Genomic DNA, 21374 nt, shown 5'->3' on the forward strand with positions numbered 1-21374 from the left:
TGTACATATGTAAGTATATTTGCTAAATTTCTTTTTCTTTGCCTTCCTATTATTCTCCTTTTCATTTGTGAGTTCTTTGGTTAAATTCTGCACAGAATCATTCAAACTTTTGTTTTTCAACGAAATTTGATCTTTCTCTAGTTTCAAATTAGTCAAAATCTTTTCATTTGTTTGCAGAGTTTTAAGGTTATCCTTAAAAACAAAATTTATAAATATTGTGTTATAATTATGAAGTATAATTTTACCTGATGCTTTTCTTTGAACTCAGAATTTTCTTTTTGCAAGCTTTTAATTTCCAAAGTTAGATTTTCGTTTTCCTAAAAAATATCATACGATTGACAAAGAAAGATATACATATTTATCATTTTTTATGATTAATGTTTTTAAATTCCGTTTTTACATATTTAAAATATAAAAACGCAAATTTCTTTCGTTATGTTGTATTTGAAAATTTTGGTGTAATACAATACATTTATATGGATATCCACTTTATATGAATTGAAATTTTTAATTAAATACTCACCTTTTTTAGTGCATTATTATATTCCAAACTCTTAGTATAATCAATTTGAGTTTCTTTTGTAGCTTCGAGTTGCTCCAATACGCGACTGTAATCATTTTTCAAAAATGTATCAATGTCTTTAATACGTTTTGTAAGTTTTGCTTTTTTCTGAATTAAAACTTGGACAAATCTTGCTACGTCATTATACAGGTTCACCAAATTTTCCAAAACAGAACAACCTTTTTGCAAGCTAAAGGGAAAATATTGAAATTTAGGTGGATACAAAAATTATTTTGAGGTAGTTAAATTGAAGCGATTACTGTAATAAAGAACACTTTTTCCATTCACTATCATTTTTAATTTTATTTTCTAAAGTGATTATATTGGAACATTTTTCCTTCAATTGAATAGTTAACTCGGAAATATTCCCGTTTAAACAATCGTTTTGAATTTGCAATTCACTATTCATATAGCGGCAAATTAAGTTTTTTAAGATTCCTCCGTTAGAATCTGTCTCTGAAGAATTTGATTTCTGAAATAAATTTTATAAGTAAAACGTATAATATTTTTGAAAAAATTATGAAATTTAACTCACACTGCTATCATTACTTTCCATTTTGTACTTATGTATATTTAAATTAATATTTAAATTAATAAACTGTTTTAGTACTATTTAATCGTTATTCTCTTACAGCAATTTTGCTATCAACAAGGGATGGGAAATATTCAGCAATACAAAAAGTATCAAAAACTAAAGATGTACTTTCTCAAAATATAAGTATAATAGTCGTTTCATAATTAATTTCTTTCACTTCAGATGCTTTTTTTCCATTTCTTTTAATATTAAAAAATTAATTTAGCCTTTCCAAATTGAATATTCAATTTGATTTGAAATTGAAATCAATTAGAATAATTTAAATATTTGCTTACTTGATTAATTGATAAATACTTGAATATTATGCCAAAAAAAATTACACAAAAAACAATTTATACAAATTTGATACAAAAAAATTTTATTTCAAAAAAAGAAATTTTGTTTAAAAAACTTTAGTTTAAAAAAACATTAAAAACATTTTTTTTCAAATTTTTAAAAAATTTGAATTTTTTCACACATTTTGAGTTAAATTTACTATTTTCAATTGATAATAGCAAACTGTATGATCGCACGCAATTAAACAATCCAATAGTTTGTAATTTTTTAGAAGCAATTTGAATTACTAAAATTAGTAATTTCAAATAGTTTAGTTTCTTAAGTCTATGCGACATTATTTGTAATAAAGCAGTAATTGCAAGAATTTTTATAATGTATTTATTTGGCTAACCAACACTTTACCAATAGTAAAAAATTAATTCAGTTTTCGTGTTCGGACCGAAAACCGCTCTGAATCTTGAAATAAAAACCAAAAACAATACTATCTTACGTAGCATTAACACATTAAATTTGACAATCATGAAATTGGATTGTCAATTGGAAAATTTCTTTTAACACAACAAACTTTATTGGATTTTATGTTGTCAAATGAAATTTTTTTCATTCACATCGAGGCATATTTGTATATATTTGTATATTTCATAGGCTATAATACTACAATGTATATTGTTTTTCATAAACATTTTTAAAATATTTAGATTCAACATCCCATAAACATTCTTTTTTTTTCTAATGATGAAATAAATGTAAATTGTTTAATTAATTGTTTAAATTTAAATTGTTTTAATTTAATTAATATTTTTTGAGACATTTTTAATATAAATTTTCAAAAATTTTGTAAAAAAAATTGTACTAACTATAAAAGAAAATTTAAAATATTAAACTTTGTTGACTGTAATAAACAGCTGATCGCATATAACGAGAAAAATTTATTCTTGTTATTTTATTTTTGTCAAAAAAGTTTAGACAAGACTCAATTTTTCTCGTCCGATTTTGCTTGATTTGATTGGACATTTGCAAATAAATTTTTTATCAAATTTCAGTCGAATGTATGAAAGCAATAGATATGAGTTTAAAATTTTATGTATTGTTATAATGTATAATTTATATACATGTGCTTGTATCTGGTAAAGTAGATACACAGTATATATTAGGTAATGATAAAGAAAAAAGAAAGGTGTATGTATACTGATTCATACTTCAAGAATATAATTATTACCGACATGCTTGTATGTATACAGGGTGCTTTGCATAAGGTGGAAAATAATTTCAGGGATGATTCCTTGATCAGTTTCCAGCAAAAAATTTAATGAGGGCGAGGTGAATGTACTCGTTTTAAAGCTACAGCCTATTGAAAAAAAGATACCAGATTTTTCTTGCATATAATTTTCATTAAATCTTCAATAATATTATAATAAGTAAATAGTAACATCAAGTTTTCGCAGTAATTGCTAAAACTTTTTTTATTCCGCTATAACACTTTATTATAACAATATAGAAAACCAAACACACCTTTTATTTAACTTTAAGAAAAAATTGAAAAAAGCTTGATTGGAAAACTTGTTATTTTTTCTAATGCACTAAATGTGCATAAACCTTTACAACTTTTAAAACTTAAACATACAATATTACACCTAAACTCTCCATTTAAGAAATAAATACATATTGAAATTCACATAATGTATGTATATCAAAAGAAAAAAAATCAAATGTCACACAATAAGTGCTGACTGTAAATCGAGTAGAGATGTAATACGCGATACGCAATGGAGGATTCATATACTTCATTTACATGGCGAATCCAATCAAGTAGCGTTTGTATGAGCTCGAAATCCTTTTAAAGTGGGCTTCAAGATGTATATATAGGCGACAATAGTTACCTATTATGTTATTTATTTTTAATGAATTTTAAAATTTTTGAAGTATACATAGAAACCGTGACTTCAACCGTATGCTTATGACGTGAACTTTACAAAGTATCACATTCTAAAAAGTGTAGTAAAAGCTTTTGACATTGTACACTTTTCCTAAATGCGTTCTATACGTAGTGGATACGTAAAATAAAAGTAAATCGGGTATCGAAAAAATCGACCACGGTTTTCTTATACATGCCATATAAATTTTGCCAGAAATAACCAATTAAATAAACAAGTATATAGTTTCAGCAATAGAGTGCTAGTTACTAAGTTTTTTTTAAAATGTAGCATACAAGTGCCATGTTTTTAATGATGTGGTAACGTTTGTTTTAAATAATTAACATTTGCGTAGAACTTTAACCCAGCATTTACACGTACAAGTTACTTGCAAGAAAGTTGCAATACATACAAAAATTTTACTAACACATTGAAATATTTCTACTTGCTTGTTTACTTGCAGTTCAACTTGCAAGAAAATTTTGCTGCCAGTAATTTGAGCAAGTAATTTGACATATTGAGAAATTCACAAAAAAAAATTTGTTGTTTTGATTTTTTTTTTTTTTAATTTAAAATTTTTGAATTTTATTTTGAAAAAATTAAACTTAGCAAACTTATGGTTTCTAAAATTTATAAACAATTATATATATTGCTAGTTGTTTTCTTCTCAACGACATTTTCAAAAATTAACTTGCTAAACGCCTACGTCATAATAGCAAGTAATTTGACATTTCGAAAAACTAATTGACAATTAATATTATACAAACTTGCATGCAAGTAACTTGTATGTGTAAATGCTGGGTAAAACAACAAAATTTTTACCTAACTTAATTTAATTTTATTTCAGTTCAATGTTTTTGACAAAGTATATCTACTAATAAGTAATTCGACTCGTTCCATTCCGTTAGTTTTCGTTTGCATCTTGCTTCCAAATTCTTAAAATATTCCATTTTTTTTGTAGAAATAGATGGTAATAAGAGTTGTGTAGGCAAGAAAGAAACAAAATATTGTAAACAAACAAGTGTATCAAAAACATTGAACTGAAATAAAATTAAATTAAGTTAGGTAAAAATTTTGCTATTTTTATTTTGATAATAACAAAATTTATTTTTCATTTTATAAAATTTAGGTAAAAAATTCGAATGTATGAAAGCAGAAGAGTTTGAAATTTCATGTATGAATGTAAACATGCATGTACCCGGTACAATAGATACACAGTATCAGGTAGTGACATAGAAATAAAGTAATGTAATAAAAAAACCTTATGCATACTGATTACTTTTTGAAATATAATTATTACCGATTCATGGGAAATATGTTTTAAATTTATTAAGATTGAAATAAAAATAAAAAATTTAAAAATAATTTATTTATTTTATTTATTAATAATAATTATTAATTACAAATGCGTAACACTAAAAATTTAAAATATTTTCAAAAGTTCATATTTACCTCTCCACATCTCTTGACAACAAATGAAATTTTCGTGTCGGCTTTTTTGCCTCACACACAATATTACATCCCAAACACTTCAAATAATGTTTACCCATTATTATAAAAAAATTTTTTTTTTTTCGCAACTACTTAAAATTTTTTTTAATATTATACGTCTTTTGAAAATATATTGTTATTATTTTTCATATAAATTATAATAATTTTTTTTAAACACTTTTTTTCCGCTTCGCTTTTATAATATGAATACACCTTTTTGCCACCTTGTACTGGAATGAATTACAGAAATTATTATGTCGCTTTTAAAATTCTTAATATTTTTCCCTATACTTTATATAGGAAAAAATAATAAAGTGTCGCCTTTCAAAATTACATTATAAAAAAACAGGTTGACATCTATTGCGTAGTCTTTCCCTCTCCCAAAAATTCCTATGTGTATAAAAATGAAAACAAGAAGGTATACTGCTTAACTCTTTTAACTAAGGGAATTCTTTGTATACAAATAATGTCTTTATATCTAACAAGTCCCAATACTCAATTTTTTTTACGAAATGTTACGAATTTTTGGCCTCGTTGTTGGTTTTTTCTTTAAATGCCACTGATCGTGTCATATTTTTTATTATTTTTTTCTTTTTTTTTACGTAAAAAAGAGATTAATATTTTAAAAAATCTCAGGATATTATACACATTTTTTAAAAAGCTTCCCATTTAAATTCTATTGCACGAAAAAGAAAGAAAGGTAGGAGGAAAGAAAAAATGAAAAAAAATTTCAAATTCATATTTCAGTATGGTTTCAAATGTTAATGAGGAAGGATGTATGATTTTTTATGCACATTTTGTATTTCCCAATAAGGTAAGTTGAGTAGTGTCGGCTAACAAAAATGTTATTAAAAGTAATATAGGTTGACACATTTCAACAATTTGAATTATCTCATTTCGATTATTCATACGTTACTTATAAAATTGTTTCAAATAATTTCAGTTAGTTTTTAAATTATTAAAAATAAATATGTATGTACCTACTTCCAATAAATTTTTTTTTAAATAATTATTTTAAAACTATTTTAAACATGTTATATTGAGTGCTTCAAAAATTTTGCTGTGCTCTTTTTTCATATTTTATTAGCAGGTAAATAAGAGCAATCTATTTATAAAATGTCCCTGCATTTATGTATTTAAGATAGGTCATACATACCTGTATGTATTAATTCTAAACGGAAAGAATTTTAAAATACCCGAACAAAAATTTTAAAATACCTGTTATTTTACAGTCGGAATTTTCGAGTCATTTGGTAAAATACCATTTATTTCAAAAATAGAAAAATATTCAAATCCGGTCATAAAAATATATGATTGTTTTTTCCAAACATTTTAAATATTTTTTTTTCTTAGGTAATTGATATAAATGATAGTAAGTTTTTAATATTTTTTCAAATAAAAATAGAGGTAAAATTTTGAAGTTTATATAAAATTTGTATTTAACAAATAATATTTGATTGTATTTTAGATATTATTTTCTAATTCCCTCTTCAAATTTTTTCTTTACTATGTATTTATATCAATATTTAAGAATTATCTTTCATTAATTATATTTTCAACTTGACACCACAGGTACTTCCCATATCTTGAGTTAACTTACCCTATTAGAAAAAAAAGCTGTTCACTTAAAAATAATAAAATGCTTTCAGTAACAAATAAAACGTTGAAGGTGAAGGATGTGCTTGTTGTTTTTCCGCTTTTTTTTTAAATTTTAAAATAATTATCAATGAAAATATTAATATATTTTTTTGATTTTTCAAATATATGTTCTAAATTTTACCTGCTTTATAATAAGTGTGAATTTATTTTAATATTTCTTCTCAAAAAATAGCCACTTCGATTTAAAAAAGGCCATATAAAATAAGGTGTGCTTTCAAGTTTCTCTCTGAGCATTGGGACTTGTTAGATATAAAGACATTAATACAAATATTGGTGAGTGATTGCATTAGTGTGATGTAAACGGAGAGTCGAACTACTTAATAGTAGATATACTTTGGTTTTTGATACACAACTCATATTACCATATGTTTTTAAATAAAAATGGAATATTTTAAGAATTTGGAAGCAAGATGCAAACGAAGACTAACGGAATGGAACGAGTCGAACTACTTATTATAGATATACTTTGATGAAAACTAACGGAATAGAACGAGTGGAACTACTTATTAATAGATATATTTTGAGATATACTTTAATGCAAACAACTGTGAAAAAAGCTTTGAATTTTTTAACAAACTTTTTTTTGTAGTTTCGACAGTTCTTAATAAACAAACAAACTTCAGTTAAGCTGGATTCATTGGTTTGTCGTTTTTGAGCTGTGCTGCTTATAGTCCAACTATTTTTCCTCTTGATTGTTCATGGGTTCATCTAAAAAAAGGTGATAGTTTTTGTTTGTTATGATGCATTTATAACTTTTCGACAAGAATTATATTTAATTGTAATAGTACAGTAAATGTAAGTTTGACGTTTTAAAAAAAAAACACCGCATTAAAGTTGAAGTTGATTCAAAAGTCCAAATTTTCATGTTTTTTTACAACCAACTCGTCGTTTAACTGACGAACCAATGAATCCAGCTTTAAGAACTAAGTTAGAAATGAATATTTGGAAAAGCCCTACTTCTTCCATATTTTAAAGCTAACAACATACTCTATATGACAAAAGTACTGCACTCAATTTTAATAAAAAAAATTAAGGACTGTTACATTTTCATAATTTTGTTTATATGTAAATCACTATTAAAGAGAGGAAAATTAACGTTGTTCTCAATGTTTAATAAATGGGATAATACGCCTAAGTTGCCAAATTTAATCTATGATTAAATTTGAATATGATTAAAATCTGAAGTCAAACATCATACAAAATCTAATAAAAAAATTAGAAATATCCGATTATTATCAGATTTTTAAAAATAATATTTGGGAAAATAAATTTTTAAGAAAGTTTTAACATGATCAGTTTATTTTTTTTTAATTTTTGTTGTTTACATATTACAAACGTAACAATATTGCCGTTAAAAGTTCGACAAACATTGCAGTAGATTTAGTCTAATGTGTAACCTCAGCCTAAAAATATGGGTAATTGGGCCAAGAAAATTTCAAAAAAGGAAAATGTGATACGTTTGGCTCATTTAAGCCTAATTGGCAGTACTGTGTCATAAAGAGCCATTTTGTTTGTCTCTTTTTCTAACTTTTGAATTTTGATTTAAATATGTATTACAAATTACAATATAACAAAGTGATTGGTATGAGAAAGACCGTTATTACTTTGATTTTTTATGTGTAGAAATGTATATCTTCTATATAAAAAAAAATGATCATTTTGCAAAATTTTGCAAATGCTGCATTTTTATGTAGAACTATATAATATATACATATGTATGTATAAGTTGCGGTGTATTTCAATTTTCAGTATTATGTAGTAATTAATGTTAAAAGAGATGTATGTACATACAAATTTAAGCGCGTAAGGGAATTCAAAATTTTCAAACTTAAATAATAGAACGTTCCTTAATATATTCCGATTCATAAGTAAATCAAATTTCATGTTCACATTCAACTGAAAATAAGTAAAGAATGAGTAAGTCGGAAGAATACAGATTCAATGCCAAGATGCCAAGATTCAATGATAATGTAGAAAAATACCAAAAAGGGCGCCCTAATTTTAAACTAGAAAATGGTTTTAATGAGTGCATATTTCAAACTCATCAAGATGAAATGAAAGTAAATACGGTAAGATTAAAGAATTTTTAATATGTAATTATATGTAAATATGCTTAACTAATTTTGACCAACCTCCACAAATATTGCAGAATCAATATGGAGAATTATTACCAACTGAATTACCCAATCAAGAGTACATAAAGTACCGAAATACGAATTTATTTGAAAGAAATCGTCCTGAAAATTCAAGTAATATTTATGATTCGTATGGATATAACTCTCCGCCGTCTTCTATAATGTTTCCATTGTACCAGCGTGAAGTGTCAAGTGAACTAGTATTTAATTCTTTGAATGAAAATTCGTTGTTACAATCGTTATTTAAAAGAAATTCAAACGAGAATAATCCCAAAGATAGAATTTTGGAAAGAGATTGGAACTCTAAAAAAATATTAGAATCATATTCAAAGAGAAAAAGATGTGATGAAGATGTATCAGACTTTTGTAGTGAAGTATATCTTCGCAACGAAGGTTTTTCAAATGAAAATTCTTTTGAAAAGGCAAGAAATTTGGCTCTATTACCACACAAAATAAACTCCACTGCGGAAGATATGTTGCAATTACGTCAGCGTGAAAATAATTCAAGCGAAATGAAATTTAATTCAATCAATGAGTCATCAAGATTTCTAAAAAATTCTTTTCGAAATGATTTTCTTGAAAATTCAAACAGTTCAAATTTTGAAACAGAATGGAACTCTGAAAAAATGTTTGGACCGTATCCAAAGAGAAGGAAATTAAATGAAAACGTTATGAGTTTAGATCAAAATTTTAATTATAAAGATAATATTGTCGTTCCGGGTCTATTTAATTATCAAAGAAACGATTTAAATTATCTAGAACAATCCGTATCACAAAAAAATACTGTGCAAAAATTACGATTATCAGGTAGGTATCATCAACGTTTTTATATACATAGGAAAAAAATTAATTCGTATGAATTTTTTTTTGTGCAGATATGGAAGAGTCATCAAACGCATATGAAAATATGATGAGCTTTTCTAATACGCCTAATCACAATTATATGGAAGGGTTTGGAGCTTTCTTAAACGAGCGATATTGCGAAAAAGAATTAATGAGAAATAATGTTATTGCTGAGTTGGATAGTTTAAGAAGTTGTTTAAATTATAAGATTGAATATGAAAGTGATTCATCTTCTTTTATACCATTTTTTATGGTATCTGTTGAGGTTGATGGTAGAAAGTACATTGGCGTTGGTCGCAGTAAAGAAATCGCGAAAGCGGAGGCTGCAAAAATGGCTTTAAAATATTTTCCTCACAAATTTGACAATTTCTTAAAAAGCGAGTTGTTAAAAACAAATTTTCCATACTGTGCCGAAAATAATATCCGGAATGTTTCATTTAAAAAACTAGAAGAAAAAAAAAATAATACTGTTGAATATGATGAAGATCCTGTGAGTTTTCTAACTGGACTTGTTAATGATATTCATTTTCGCTGTAGGAAAATTATTGACACACGGAATATTTCTCTTTTTAAAATGATTGTTGAAGTAAACGATCATAGATTCGAAGGAACTGGCAGATCTAAAAAGCTTGCTAAGGTTGCCGCTGCCAAAGCTGCGCTTGCATTTTTGGGAATATATTGTAGTCCAGTAAAGCTGTGCAGGAGAATGAAGGGAGTAGGTTATTTAGAATTACCCCAACGTAGTGCTGACGTGATTGGCAACTTAGTACTTAGACAATTTGAAACAATAATTAAGGGTAAAAACCTTCGTTATAGACGCAAAGTTTTATCAGGCGTTGTCATGACAAAAAATATGAATTTCGATGAAGCGAAGGTGGTTTGTGTTTCAACGGGAACTAAATGTTTATCTGGGGAGAACATTAACGCTAGTGGAAATGTGTTAAATGACTGTCATGCCGAAATAATATCGCGCAGGTGTTTATTAAGTTTTTTTTACTTTGAGCTAGAAAAACATTTGAATCCCCTAACTGTCAAACAGTCTATATTTGAAAATAATGAAGGTAATGCAAATTTTCCTTTTAAGCTGCGCGATGGAATACAATTCCATTTATATATAAGTACCGCACCATGCGGAGATGCAGTAATATTGAATCCACATTCAGACGTAATCAAAAGGGGACAATTACGTTATAAGGTAGAAGCAACACAAGGAACAATTGCCGTAACTAAATCTGATACAATTCAAACTTGGGACGGAGTTTTAAAAGGAGAATTACTTCGAACAATGTCTTGTTCTGATAAGATTGCTCGTTGGAATACCTTAGGTTTTCAAGGTGCTTTACTGGCAAACTTCATTGGTCCGATATATTTAAATTCAATAGTTTTGGGCAGTTTACTTTTCCCAGAGTCAATGTTTCGAGCTGTATGCGGTCGTATTCAAAAATCAATACAACGTTTACCCTCACCGTATACTTTGAATACACCTCTTTTAGGTATGGTTACATCTGTTGAAAGTCGTAACTTAGCACCACCACCAAATTCATGTATAAATTGGACAATTTGTGATAACAAAATTGAAATTGTCAATCCCAGAACTGGTAAAACAAAAGATAACCAAGTCTCACGTTTGGCAAAAATATCATTTTTCAGGAGATATTCAAATATAATTAAAAAATTGACAAATATATTTCACAAACCAGATTTTGATTACAGCAAGACTAAAAATTCTGCAAAAGATTATCAGTTTGTCAAAAATAAACTTTTTAAAGCATTTGAAAACGAAAACTTAGGTGTATGGTTAAAAAAACCGAAAGAACAAGATGAATTTCATTTTTCAGATTAGTGAGAGTAGAATCAGTTTGACGTAACATGAAAAATTGCATGCAGTTTGAGAATTGTGATTAGTATAAAAATGATAAACTAAAATCGCTTCAAATTTCAAATTTTGCTTTTTTAAATTTTTTTTTATTATAAAAAAATAAATATGCAGCTGGTAGAAATATCAGGTATGTAAATACAAATGTAGTAAATAGATATTTTAATTTCATGAACGAATAATATATAATCAAAATAAAAATATATTACAACTGATTTTTAGATGTTTTCGTTTAAAAAAATAATTTATTATTAATGAATATCATTAGAATATATCATTACTTCGAACAGGGCGCTTCATATTACTTCAACTTGGTGCTTATATTTGTCCGTAAGAAAAAACGTCTAGTATACAACACAAAGCTTTTCGTAGGTTTTTTTAGGTTTTTAAATTGATAACAAAAATATCAAAAATACAAAGTATGTATTTATGTCACTCGGTGCTTTTAACACTTACAAGAGAATTTTCAATTCAAAACAAAAAAAAAACGGAAGAATTATTGTAAATTTTATATTTTCAAGGAATTTTGTTTCTTGATTTATCCTTATTTTTTTTGTGTTTTCTTTTTTTATGTTTTTTAGATTCTAAGCTTGATTCAGAAAGTGATTTTTTTTTCTTTGATCTTTGTCGACTTGACTTTTTTTTTTTAATATTGGTAGTTTTCAAAACACGGACTACACTTGAATTTACTTTATGTGACTTATTGGAAACAATTTTCGCAGTTGCTTTGGCTGGTATTTCAATGTTTTGAAGAAATTCTTTGTCAGGTGATTCACTCCATCGCCAATTTCGTTTGTCACTGGTAACATCAACGTCGTTCCAACTAAAATTATTTAACCATATTTTAAATCTTAATACTATTTTGTAATTATTGTATCGATACCTCGTATCTGCCGATGATCGTTTGTCAACTCTATTTTCGATTTGCGATATATCACCATAATTTAAAGGTTTGTTATATTTATCTTCTGGATTTTTAAGTATATGAATATAATTGCATAACTTTCCTTTTAAGCAACTTTTCGAAAAAGATAGACCTATTAGTTAAGGAAATTGTAAAATTTTCGTAAATTTTTTAATGTGTTTCATATATACATATGTATACATAGTAAAGCTAATATTAATTAAATTATATGAATTTATATTGAAAATATAATTAATAATATAATTAAATATAATTGAATAATATTTCTACTATTTAGATTATTTTAAAAGGATACGATTTCATGTAAATTCGAAGAAAATAACTTCTCTCAAACAATGAATATTGTCATTCACGCACCACAAATTGCACTCTTCCAGGATATTATTGAACAAAACTCCACATTAATTTGTTTACTCGCATAAAAACGTCCTTGTAAATTTAAGTAAGCTTTCATGGCCGATCTAGGAGTATTTGTTATTATGATTAAATACAATTTAAAAATAATTTAAGTTTAATTACTTTTCGTTGACATATTCCACATAAACATTGCCCTTTAAATGAGGTACGCAGTTTTTTGCTGTTCGAATGTTTAGTATTGTACCAAATTTTTCTAATTCATTGGTTATATCTTCAAAGAATTCAGCGTAATCTTTATTGAGTTCATTTTCTGTGAATTCCAATAAAATATCGTCTCCATATTCGTTATTTTTAGCTTCATTTAATGATATATGTTGAAAAAAATTTCTTAACAATATAACTCGACTAACCCCAGGTCTAACATGATTTTTTGTGCAGAGATGGTTGTGTCGACAAACTGCTGTTTTAGTAAAAAACAGACATAATTCTTTGCCTGGGTTTGACTCTTTATTTTCTGTAAGTTCTTTTGGTAAATCTCCGATACCCTGCACAAAGTCGGTCAGCTTTTTTATGAAATATTGATGCTTACGCAATATTTGCTTTTGCAATTTGGCATTTTCCTCTTGTTTTTCTTTTTCACGTTTCTTTAGCTCCTCAATTTCCTTTTTTCTGATTTCTTGTTGAAGCTTTTCAGCTGCTTCAATTTGTATTTTTCTATCTTTTTCGTACTGGAACTGAATTTGAGCCAATCTTTCGCGTTCGAGCCATCGCTTCTCACCAAGCTGGCGCTGAAAATCTTCTTGTTCTTGCTGAATTTTTTCTATTCTAATTTGTTCATTTAACCATAGGTGATATTTTGGATCGTTTAATTTTTGCGCTTCTTCTATATTGTAATTCGTTTATAGTCATTTTATGTCCAATTTTGCATTCTTTCTACCAAATTACCTATTTCCTGTAGCCGTTCTCTTTCCTTGGCATTTTTTTGACGAATCCTTTTTCTTCTCAATTTTTTTGCAATTTTCCTTTTTTCTTTATGCCTCCTTAAACAAAAACAATATTTTATAATAATTGTAAAAAAATTTAAAGCTTCACCATACATTGATTGTTTATGTTAAAATTATATCCAAAATAAACAAACATGAAGGTAAATAATATGCTTCCTGAAAAGGTCTTGATACAATACCTTACCGACACTAACTAGAAAATTGACAACTGAAAAATGACAGGTTTTCTATAATGTATTACATACATTTGGCTGCCATGCCATGCAGAATTTGAAAACTTCTCTAGCGGCGAAAAGTCACATTATAGTTAGTGGTTGGTTGCGTTAAAAATCAAAAAACGCAAAAATTCGAAAATTGTTTTTAATAGGTCTGCCTGTTTATTTATGAAATAACGAACGTAAATTTCCCAACCAAGTCTTTCTTTTTTTAAAGGATTTGATTGCTATTAAAAACTTACCCACGGCGACTTCCTCTTTACAGCTTTTAAATATAAAATCTTTGAGTATACATCTTTTTAATGCTTTTTTAAACACATGGTTCTGTTTTGGATACTGACTTTAGTCAGTATGATTTTCTCACTATCTCGGTTATTCCAGAAAAGGCGGTTTGACTGTATTTGTTGCTATAAAACTATGTTTAACGCGATGCGCTTATTTTTTAAATATTGGCTTTTACAAAAATTTTAAAAAATAAAATACGAATATATTTTCGAAAGAAATTAAATTTAAAGCTTTTTAAAAAATTTATAGCAGTTATGAACGATAGATAAGTATTGATAATTTTTTATTTTATTTTATATTTAATACTAAGTTTTTTATATCATCTGGTATACCGTAACTTCAATAATGCGCTTACGAGGTAAATTTTACAAAGTATCAAGTTTAGTAAAAGCTTTTGACATTGCAAGTGCTGGTTATTAAGTTTTTTTCCTAAAATGCAGCATAAAAATGCAATGTTTTTAATGACTTGGTGACGTTGGATAAAAATTAACATTTGTATAGAACTTTAAATTGAACTTTTCAAAAAAACGTCAAAGTATGTAATAATATTGTAAAAATTGTATTCCAAAATGTATGAAAAGCTTTTGTAGTCTTTTTTACAATGTAAAGCTATTGAAAGCTTTGAAACGGAACTACAACCGTAATTTTTACAGCATTATTGAAGTCACGAATATTGTATCATCTAATTGAAGTGTTTAAATCAAATTCTAAACTCTGCAAGTTCAATCTTGCCGATAAACCAATATGAGTTGCCGCTCTTGTATAATAATTATGTATGTATATCATTGCTACAATTTACAATTGATAAAGTCGGATGAGCATTACACATCAGATTTATTTTGTATATTAAGCTTTTGACAGTAAATATTTTAAATAAAATATTAAAAAATAAAAAAATAAATACCCTCGAAAATGAACATATTTTGTTAAAAAATTTCTTATGTTATCAGTTTTGTACGACAGTTTTACTGAACAACTTTAAACAATATTAATAACAATAAATATAAATACATATATATATAAATCTTAATGACTTTAAAACAGTATAATTCTAAACGAATTTTAATACTATTATTCGCTGAAGTAGATGGTATATTCATTAATTGAGTTTCGCATACTAATTTATTCTAAAATAAAATATTTTACAAATAATATTTCAATCTACCCAATATTTTATTTCACTTACTGAATTCAATATGGCATCGGGACGGAACGTCTTCATATATTTTTTTGGTGGCCAAGTCTTCACTCTATAAAGTCTTCACTGTAATTATACAAAAAAAGATCATTTAAAATATTTTTTGCATGCTACGTTTTATCAAATACAAACTCATTTTGCATAAAAAAAAAGGGTCCTGGTAAAATTATGTTATCCAAAATAATTTTAGTTTAAAACAAAATAAAAACAAATGTTTTCTTGACAAAATTAAAACCTTAATAAAATTACAAATTAAAATTAGTAATATTCACACGTATATGTTGTTATAAAACGATTTGTTTTTACAAATGGAAATAACAATTTGGAACTGTACATCTTTTCTTTTTTCAACAGATTTTTTTTTCTCTTTTTTTCACTTGTTATATTTTTTTTTATAAGTTTTTATCAAATAGTATTCTTTTTTTAACACTTATTATTAAATATTTTATAATTTTTTATTTACAAACTGCATTAATTTTATAAACAAAATAAAAAAATTTTCTTTGTTTAGTTTTTATACAGCGGCGCATTTAATGTTGATTTCAGTTTGACAATGCTCGGAGCAAAGAAAGAGACTTACCTGAAGATTGAAACAAAAATGCTCTTTTTTTTAGTATTTCTAATTCGTTGCGTAGTCTTACAAAGAATACAAAATAAGGGCCTAGGATGACATGCAGTTTTTCAACTGGTTGATTATTTATTTATATTTCACAAGCTTTTAACACAATTCCTTTCGTCTGCAAAATTTAAAGGCTTCGTCTAAATGAACATTCTGATGTATGTAGACAACGCTAACAGCTACATAAATATTCCCGTTTTTATATAACGGGAATTATGTACTTGTTTACTCGAAGTAATTGTGTAGCTCCATAAGATGCTTATTTCCGTGCCCTTTGTCTTAAGTAGCATGTGTTTCGTCTTATTTCAGTTGAGGGTCATTTTGTGAACACACATTCAACATGACAAAGTTAAACTTTTGTTCTATTCTTCCAAAACATGAATGCAAACAATAACGTTTCGAGCAAAATCGATTTAAATATTTGTTTTTCTTATGTAAACGTAAACCCAAATAAAACTATAATATTGCAACACATACATAAGCTTGAATGCAAGAACTTGTTATTGCGACTAAAATACGATATCGAATTATGGTTTCATATTTTTATATATTGTATAAGTACATACATATGTACTACCCCATACAACTTTAAAATGAATTTTGCTATACATATGTTAGAAATAATAGAAGTTATGGTATTGAAATTTCGTGCAAACGAATGTACGAGTGTTACTCGTATTCGTTTTTAGCTTCTTGTGTTTGATAAAAGTCGTTCAAATTGGTTGGCTCTTTCTGGTAGCTGTTATGCAACTTGAAGAATTATTTCGTTATATCATCAAAACTGTTCAACATACAGTTCTGAAATTTTGCCAAAACAAAATATGGTAAAATGGCCTATATTCGTTAAAAGTTGTTATGATTTCACGAGCGATAGATGCAATATAACTTCCAAAGTTGTTTGGCAATATCTCAGAAATTATTCAGGGTATATTTTTGAAAATATATTCAAGCAAATATCGTAGTAGGACTGTTATATTTGCCATTGAAATTTCCCGACTACTTGTAACTTCATAAGTTGTTCGAACAGAGGTCAGAAACTATTAAAGTTACAAAACTGAAATTTTTACCTGTACTTTTATACGGGATTGTTTTAAAATAATTTTTAGATGAAAATATGTACAAATGTTTTATTTTCAGATTTTACAATAACTTGGCATTCATTTTGACATTAATAATAAATAATTTTAATGATTATAATAATAAAATGTGTATGGTTTTGTTAATAAATACCCAAAGATACATGCAAACTTACATGCATATATTATATTAAAACTCCAAAGTTAAAGTTTTATGTTTAAAACTCCAAGGAATTATGAAGTAGCTGAAACGTTCAAACTGCTATTTGGTGGTTGGTATGAACTAAATTGAATTAATATAATAAGGTATGTAGTAGTTGCGCCAGCAATCTAAAAAATCAAATATAAAAATATTATTTGGTTCCAATTATTTCGTACTTCCAACTATTGTTTATAACTATCAAAGAGTCGATTTTATTTTCTAAATTAACAATATGTATGTCTTTTTTAAACCTCTATTCTCAAGCTTCAATCACAATTCACTTTATTTAGTCCCCTCTCCGAATGCAGGGGTATAGAATATTACTCATTTAAATGTATAAATAAAATTTACTTGGATGCAGATTCTGAACCGATCTTCAATGAAAGTTTGCTCCATTATATTTCGTAATCATATCATATCCAATATAAATAAAAAAGCCGAGTAATAAAAATTCTAATTAAAAAAAAGTTTGAATACAAATTTGGTTTCTTTCTTTTCAGTAAACTTTGTTTCCAGGTTTATATTTGTTACTAAATACAAATGCATATCGTAAATTTTTGTAATTTTGCGTTTTAGAAATTAAAAGTCAAATTTTAAAAAAACGAACGGTAACATAAAAAAGTAAAAGTAGTGAGTGCCCAAACTTAATTACAAATACTTTCAAAATTAACAATATTGTTTTGCTTTACAAAATCAAGTTCTTTCTTTATCTTATTCTTTTTTTATCTATTTCTTCAAATAGACAAAATTCTGTAATAATAAAAAGATAGATTCTTACAGTTAATTATAACTGTGAAAGAGTAAGAACTTTCATAAATACTCTCACCCTCTGTCACTTTTTCCTGTCACCATATATTAGATATTTCGAAATATATAAGAAAAGTACGATAAGAACTTTACATGTAACTTGGTCTTTTAAAATAATTGAATATATTTTCTAATAAAACACATTTATTTTGTTGACTTTTTTACAGAAAATCCAAATCTTAAGCTTTAAAAATTGAAATTCTTATTTTGGGGAGGATAATTTTAAAGAGTATTTTTTTTTCTTCGGAAATGGGATCTTTATTAATGTTTGGGAGTTATTTACGAGTATGCGCGATTTCGAATAAAATTTCTTCTGGAGAAATATATTTCTTAAGATCCATTTGTATATAAAATTGTTTTCTATTTAAAGGATGTAGAATTGTTGGAAAGTTTTCAGCGAGATCTACAGCCCTATGAGAGCCCAGATCCCGATTCAAAAAAATTAAATCAAATACAAGAATTAATGTTGAAAATGGTTTTATGCACTGTACACGGATATTGTGTAACTGATGCTTGGTAAATTGTTTGAAAAACAAGCTTTTAGTTCTTTATTTGTCGCTAAATAACATTTTATCCTTAAAGGTACTCGTCATATTTTAAAGCACCTATTGCCAAAAATGTTATGACAATATTTTCTTTTAGTATTATACACGTTACAGTGACATTGCAAATTATTATAAAGTTCGTCTTTTTTGCAATACCGAAATCGATTCATGTATTTGAGGGTAATAATCGTACAATACATATCGTCGATATTATGGAAGAGTCACGAAACTGTTTTTTTTTTTTTTTTTCTCGAAAAAATGCATTTTAAAAATTTACACAAAATAATGTCAATTTGCAGATACGTCTAAAATTTACAACGTACTTTTTCCGAAAATACTAACGTTAGCGAGTTACATGGGTTTTTTATAAAGATAGTTTAGAAAATTTTGAATATTTCTGTATATGAAACTCAAGTTTCTTATAAAAGCAGTTTCGTGATTCTTCCATAATACCGAATATGTGCTTGCAATACAAGTATATATTATGTAGATCATAAAAAATGTGGTTGCAAAAAAAAGCCTATAATAGATTAAAAAGAGGTTTAAAATTTTCCAAGTTTTATTTTAAAATGTAGAATTTCTGTGCTTTTTAAATTTGTAATGTTTTTGTTTTATGGTTCGCGTTTCGTTTTTCGAAGACACGAAACTGCAACATATACATATACATACCGTAAAGTATAAGGTCCTATCTAAATAAAATAAACCAGCAGCTGAAAATCTGACGTCACGGTTTACTAACTGCAATGATAATGCAATCAATGATTCTTTTTCATTTGTGTTGTCAACATGTGACAATATTTTGTGAACATAATTCAAAGTTTTTTGGTTCTAAAACGAAATAAAAAAAAAATGTTTTATGTTTGTATAAAAAAATTATTATTTATTAAAAAAAATGGAGACGTTACTAAACTTTACAAAATTTAATGTTAGCTGCTAGAACTACATAAAATCATTGTGTACGAGTGATCCTTGGGTAGATGTTTTTTTTAGTTTTTATGATATATTTAATGTAGAAAAAAAAGTAAAAAATTTGTTTGTATTTATGAAAAGAAGAATTTTGCAAAATTTTTTGAGGAAAACTTTTAAAAATAATTTAATCTTTATCATTAATTTGTTTATATGTTTCCTCTTTTTTAATGCCAATGTAAATTTGATGGACACTATGTTGCAAAACTTTTTGTTCCCTTATACAAATTATCTTTATTTTGAATTTATTTTATTTATATTTAGTTTTTTTTTTAATTTCGAAGAATTGGTTGTTTAGACTTTTATGTATGAAAGAGTTTTTATTTTGCGCTCATTAAAGCGTTTTTGCATTTCTTCTTGAATTTAGAGTTTTAAATTATATTTATTAAAACAGTCGTTTATAAAGGGTGAGTATTCAATTATAATGTGTATTTACTATTGAGTAGTATTGCTGCAGTGACGATGTATTAATGTTTAATAATAAAGAATTAATAATAGTAATAAAAAATAAACTAATTACATATATACATACAAACATATCATTTTTAAAATCTTACTTCTTGCATTGTTGAATTGCTAGCTTCAGTTATTCCAGCTATAATCATCACATATAAAAATAGTTGAATTGAAAAGAATAATATAACTTCGGTGGCTAAAATGTTTGAACTATTTGGTGATGGAAATACAAGAGCTTGTAATATATAATAACCATCAAATATTATATATAAAAATGAAACGGAAATAATTGCTAACATTTGATAACTTAAACAATCTTCCAATATTTCACATACATCACATAATAAATTGTGAATGTGCATAACTAATTTTAGAGGATCTTTCATATGAAGGCAATGTCTTTCATCAAATGTAAATGTGCATTTAATACCATGACAGCATTTAATATTTTGCCCAAATTTTTCAATGTCAATTGAGTGACCATCAGGTTTCAAACGATTTAAATAAATTTCTAAAACCTTTAAAGAAAAATTAATGGAAAAAAATATAATTATTAGTTTAGTTTTCTAAATGTCAATTAATATTATTATATATAATAGGAAAGATGTTTAAATATTCAAATTAAACACTAAATAAATTAATTTAAAAATCTTAAACAACGTAACTTAAATATTAACATTATACATAGGTACATATTACAAAACGAAAAGAAACATCCACATTTCTATTAAAAAATATTGCATAACTTCAGGAAAATAAAAAAAATTGCTATATGCTGAAATTGCATGATTTGATGACGTCTGAATTTATTTAAAGTTAGAATTTAATCTAAAATTGAAGAATTATAAAAAAAGAAAAAATAATTTAAAGAATACGAAAAAGAGCTTGCAAAAAACCCCATATAGGATCTAGAAATTTTAATGCTAAGCAAATGGTTTATAACATAAATTTCTATATTTTTTTAAAAATTCATATTTAATTTCATATTTATTAATTAGTTTTAATATTAAGTTTATATCCTAAATAAACAAATTGGCTTATAATTGTATCTTGCACGTGTACGTGATACAATATAACTGCAAATCCTTCACCTTACGGTAATTTCATTTTACTAAATTCCAAAATATCTAATAGTCTTTATTAATAGTAACATTTAAACCTAATTTTAATGAAATTGTTAAGCAAGCATATTAGTTTGCATTTAAATGTTTTCAAATTATTTTCTTAAAAATTTTTTGAAAAGCAACTCCCATCTTTTCTTATACATACTCAATTTACAAATGTAGTAAATGAGGTACTATGCGTTCTACTCACATAAGCGTTTTTTAACTTACAAAACTTAGGTGTAATAATATTTATCATAAAAATA

At 26.1% G+C, this 21374-nt stretch overlaps 3 protein-coding genes across 5 annotated transcripts; 1 reads left to right on the forward strand and 2 right to left on the reverse strand.

The window, feature by feature from the left end:
- The first annotated feature begins 9098 nt into the window (after positions 1-9098).
- On the forward strand, positions 9099-11565 carry LOC129614990 (double-stranded RNA-specific editase Adar-like). The gene is made up of 2 exons (XM_055530011.1): positions 9099-9438; positions 9507-11565. The coding sequence occupies exons 1-2, from the start codon at positions 9105-9107 to the stop codon at positions 11315-11317; spliced, it is 2145 nt and encodes a 714-aa protein (XP_055385986.1). The 5' UTR covers positions 9099-9104; the 3' UTR covers positions 11318-11565.
- Positions 11566-11645: 80 nt separating this feature from the next.
- LOC129614991 (U2 small nuclear ribonucleoprotein auxiliary factor 35 kDa subunit-related protein 2) lies at positions 11646-13824 on the reverse strand. Of its 3 annotated transcripts, XM_055530012.1 has the most exons (6): positions 13730-13824; positions 13578-13672; positions 12795-13515; positions 12633-12736; positions 12234-12387; positions 11646-12173 (listed from the first exon to the last, which is right to left on the reverse strand). In XM_055530012.1, coding segments are annotated over exons 1-6 (1383 nt in total). In that variant the 5' UTR covers positions 13732-13824; the 3' UTR covers positions 11646-11866. The 3 variants fall into 3 exon arrangements, 1 of the variants encoding a protein (XP_055385987.1); XR_008697423.1 differs by lacking the exon at positions 11646-12173 and having other exon boundaries at positions 12234-12368; positions 12571-12736; XR_008697424.1 differs by lacking the exon at positions 11646-12173 and having other exon boundaries at positions 12247-12387; positions 12571-12736.
- Positions 13825-17203: 3379 nt separating this feature from the next.
- Positions 17204-20174, reverse strand: LOC129615495 (putative gustatory receptor 28b). The gene is made up of 3 exons (XM_055530748.1): positions 20107-20174; positions 19253-19411; positions 17204-17359 (listed from the first exon to the last, which is right to left on the reverse strand). Exons 1-3 carry the CDS (start codon positions 20152-20154, stop codon positions 17264-17266), a joined length of 303 nt encoding a protein of 100 aa, XP_055386723.1. The 5' UTR covers positions 20155-20174; the 3' UTR covers positions 17204-17263.
- Positions 20175-21374: the final 1200 nt, after the last annotated feature.

This window comes from Condylostylus longicornis, unplaced genomic scaffold, assembly GCF_029603195.1.
Source record: "Condylostylus longicornis isolate FDR11 unplaced genomic scaffold, ASM2960319v2 ptg000135l, whole genome shotgun sequence".
Lineage (NCBI taxonomy): Eukaryota > Metazoa > Arthropoda > Insecta > Diptera > Dolichopodidae > Condylostylus > Condylostylus longicornis.

What these genes read in the sequence shown, in the direction of transcription:
- LOC129614991 (XM_055530012.1), bottom strand. An exon ending in AGAACGGCTACAGGAAATAG is followed by an intron (nt 13,516 to 13,577) that starts GTAATTTGGTAG and finishes ATTACAATATAG; the next exon opens with AAGAAGCGCAAAAATTAAAC. An exon ending in CTGGAAGAGTGCAATTTGTG is followed by an intron (nt 12,388 to 12,632) that starts GTGCGTGAATGA and finishes CTTAACTAATAG; the next exon opens with GTCTATCTTTTTCGAAAAGT.
- LOC129615495 (XM_055530748.1), bottom strand. Translation starts at nt 20,154, where the DNA reads ATGATTATAGCTGGAATAACTGAAGCTAGCAATTCAACAATGCAAGAA. An exon ending in GCAATTCAACAATGCAAGAA is followed by an intron (nt 19,412 to 20,106) that starts GTAAGATTTTAA and finishes ATTTCGTTTTAG; the next exon opens with AACCAAAAAACTTTGAATTA. An exon ending in ATAGGACCTTATACTTTACG is followed by an intron (nt 17,360 to 19,252) that starts GTATGTATATGT and finishes TTGATTTTTTAG; the next exon opens with ATTGCTGGCGCAACTACTAC.
- LOC129614990 (XM_055530011.1), top strand. Translation starts at nt 9,105, where the DNA reads ATGTTGCAATTACGTCAGCGTGAAAATAATTCAAGCGAAATGAAATTT. An exon ending in GCAAAAATTACGATTATCAG is followed by an intron (nt 9,439 to 9,506) that starts GTAGGTATCATC and finishes TTTTTTGTGCAG; the next exon opens with ATATGGAAGAGTCATCAAAC.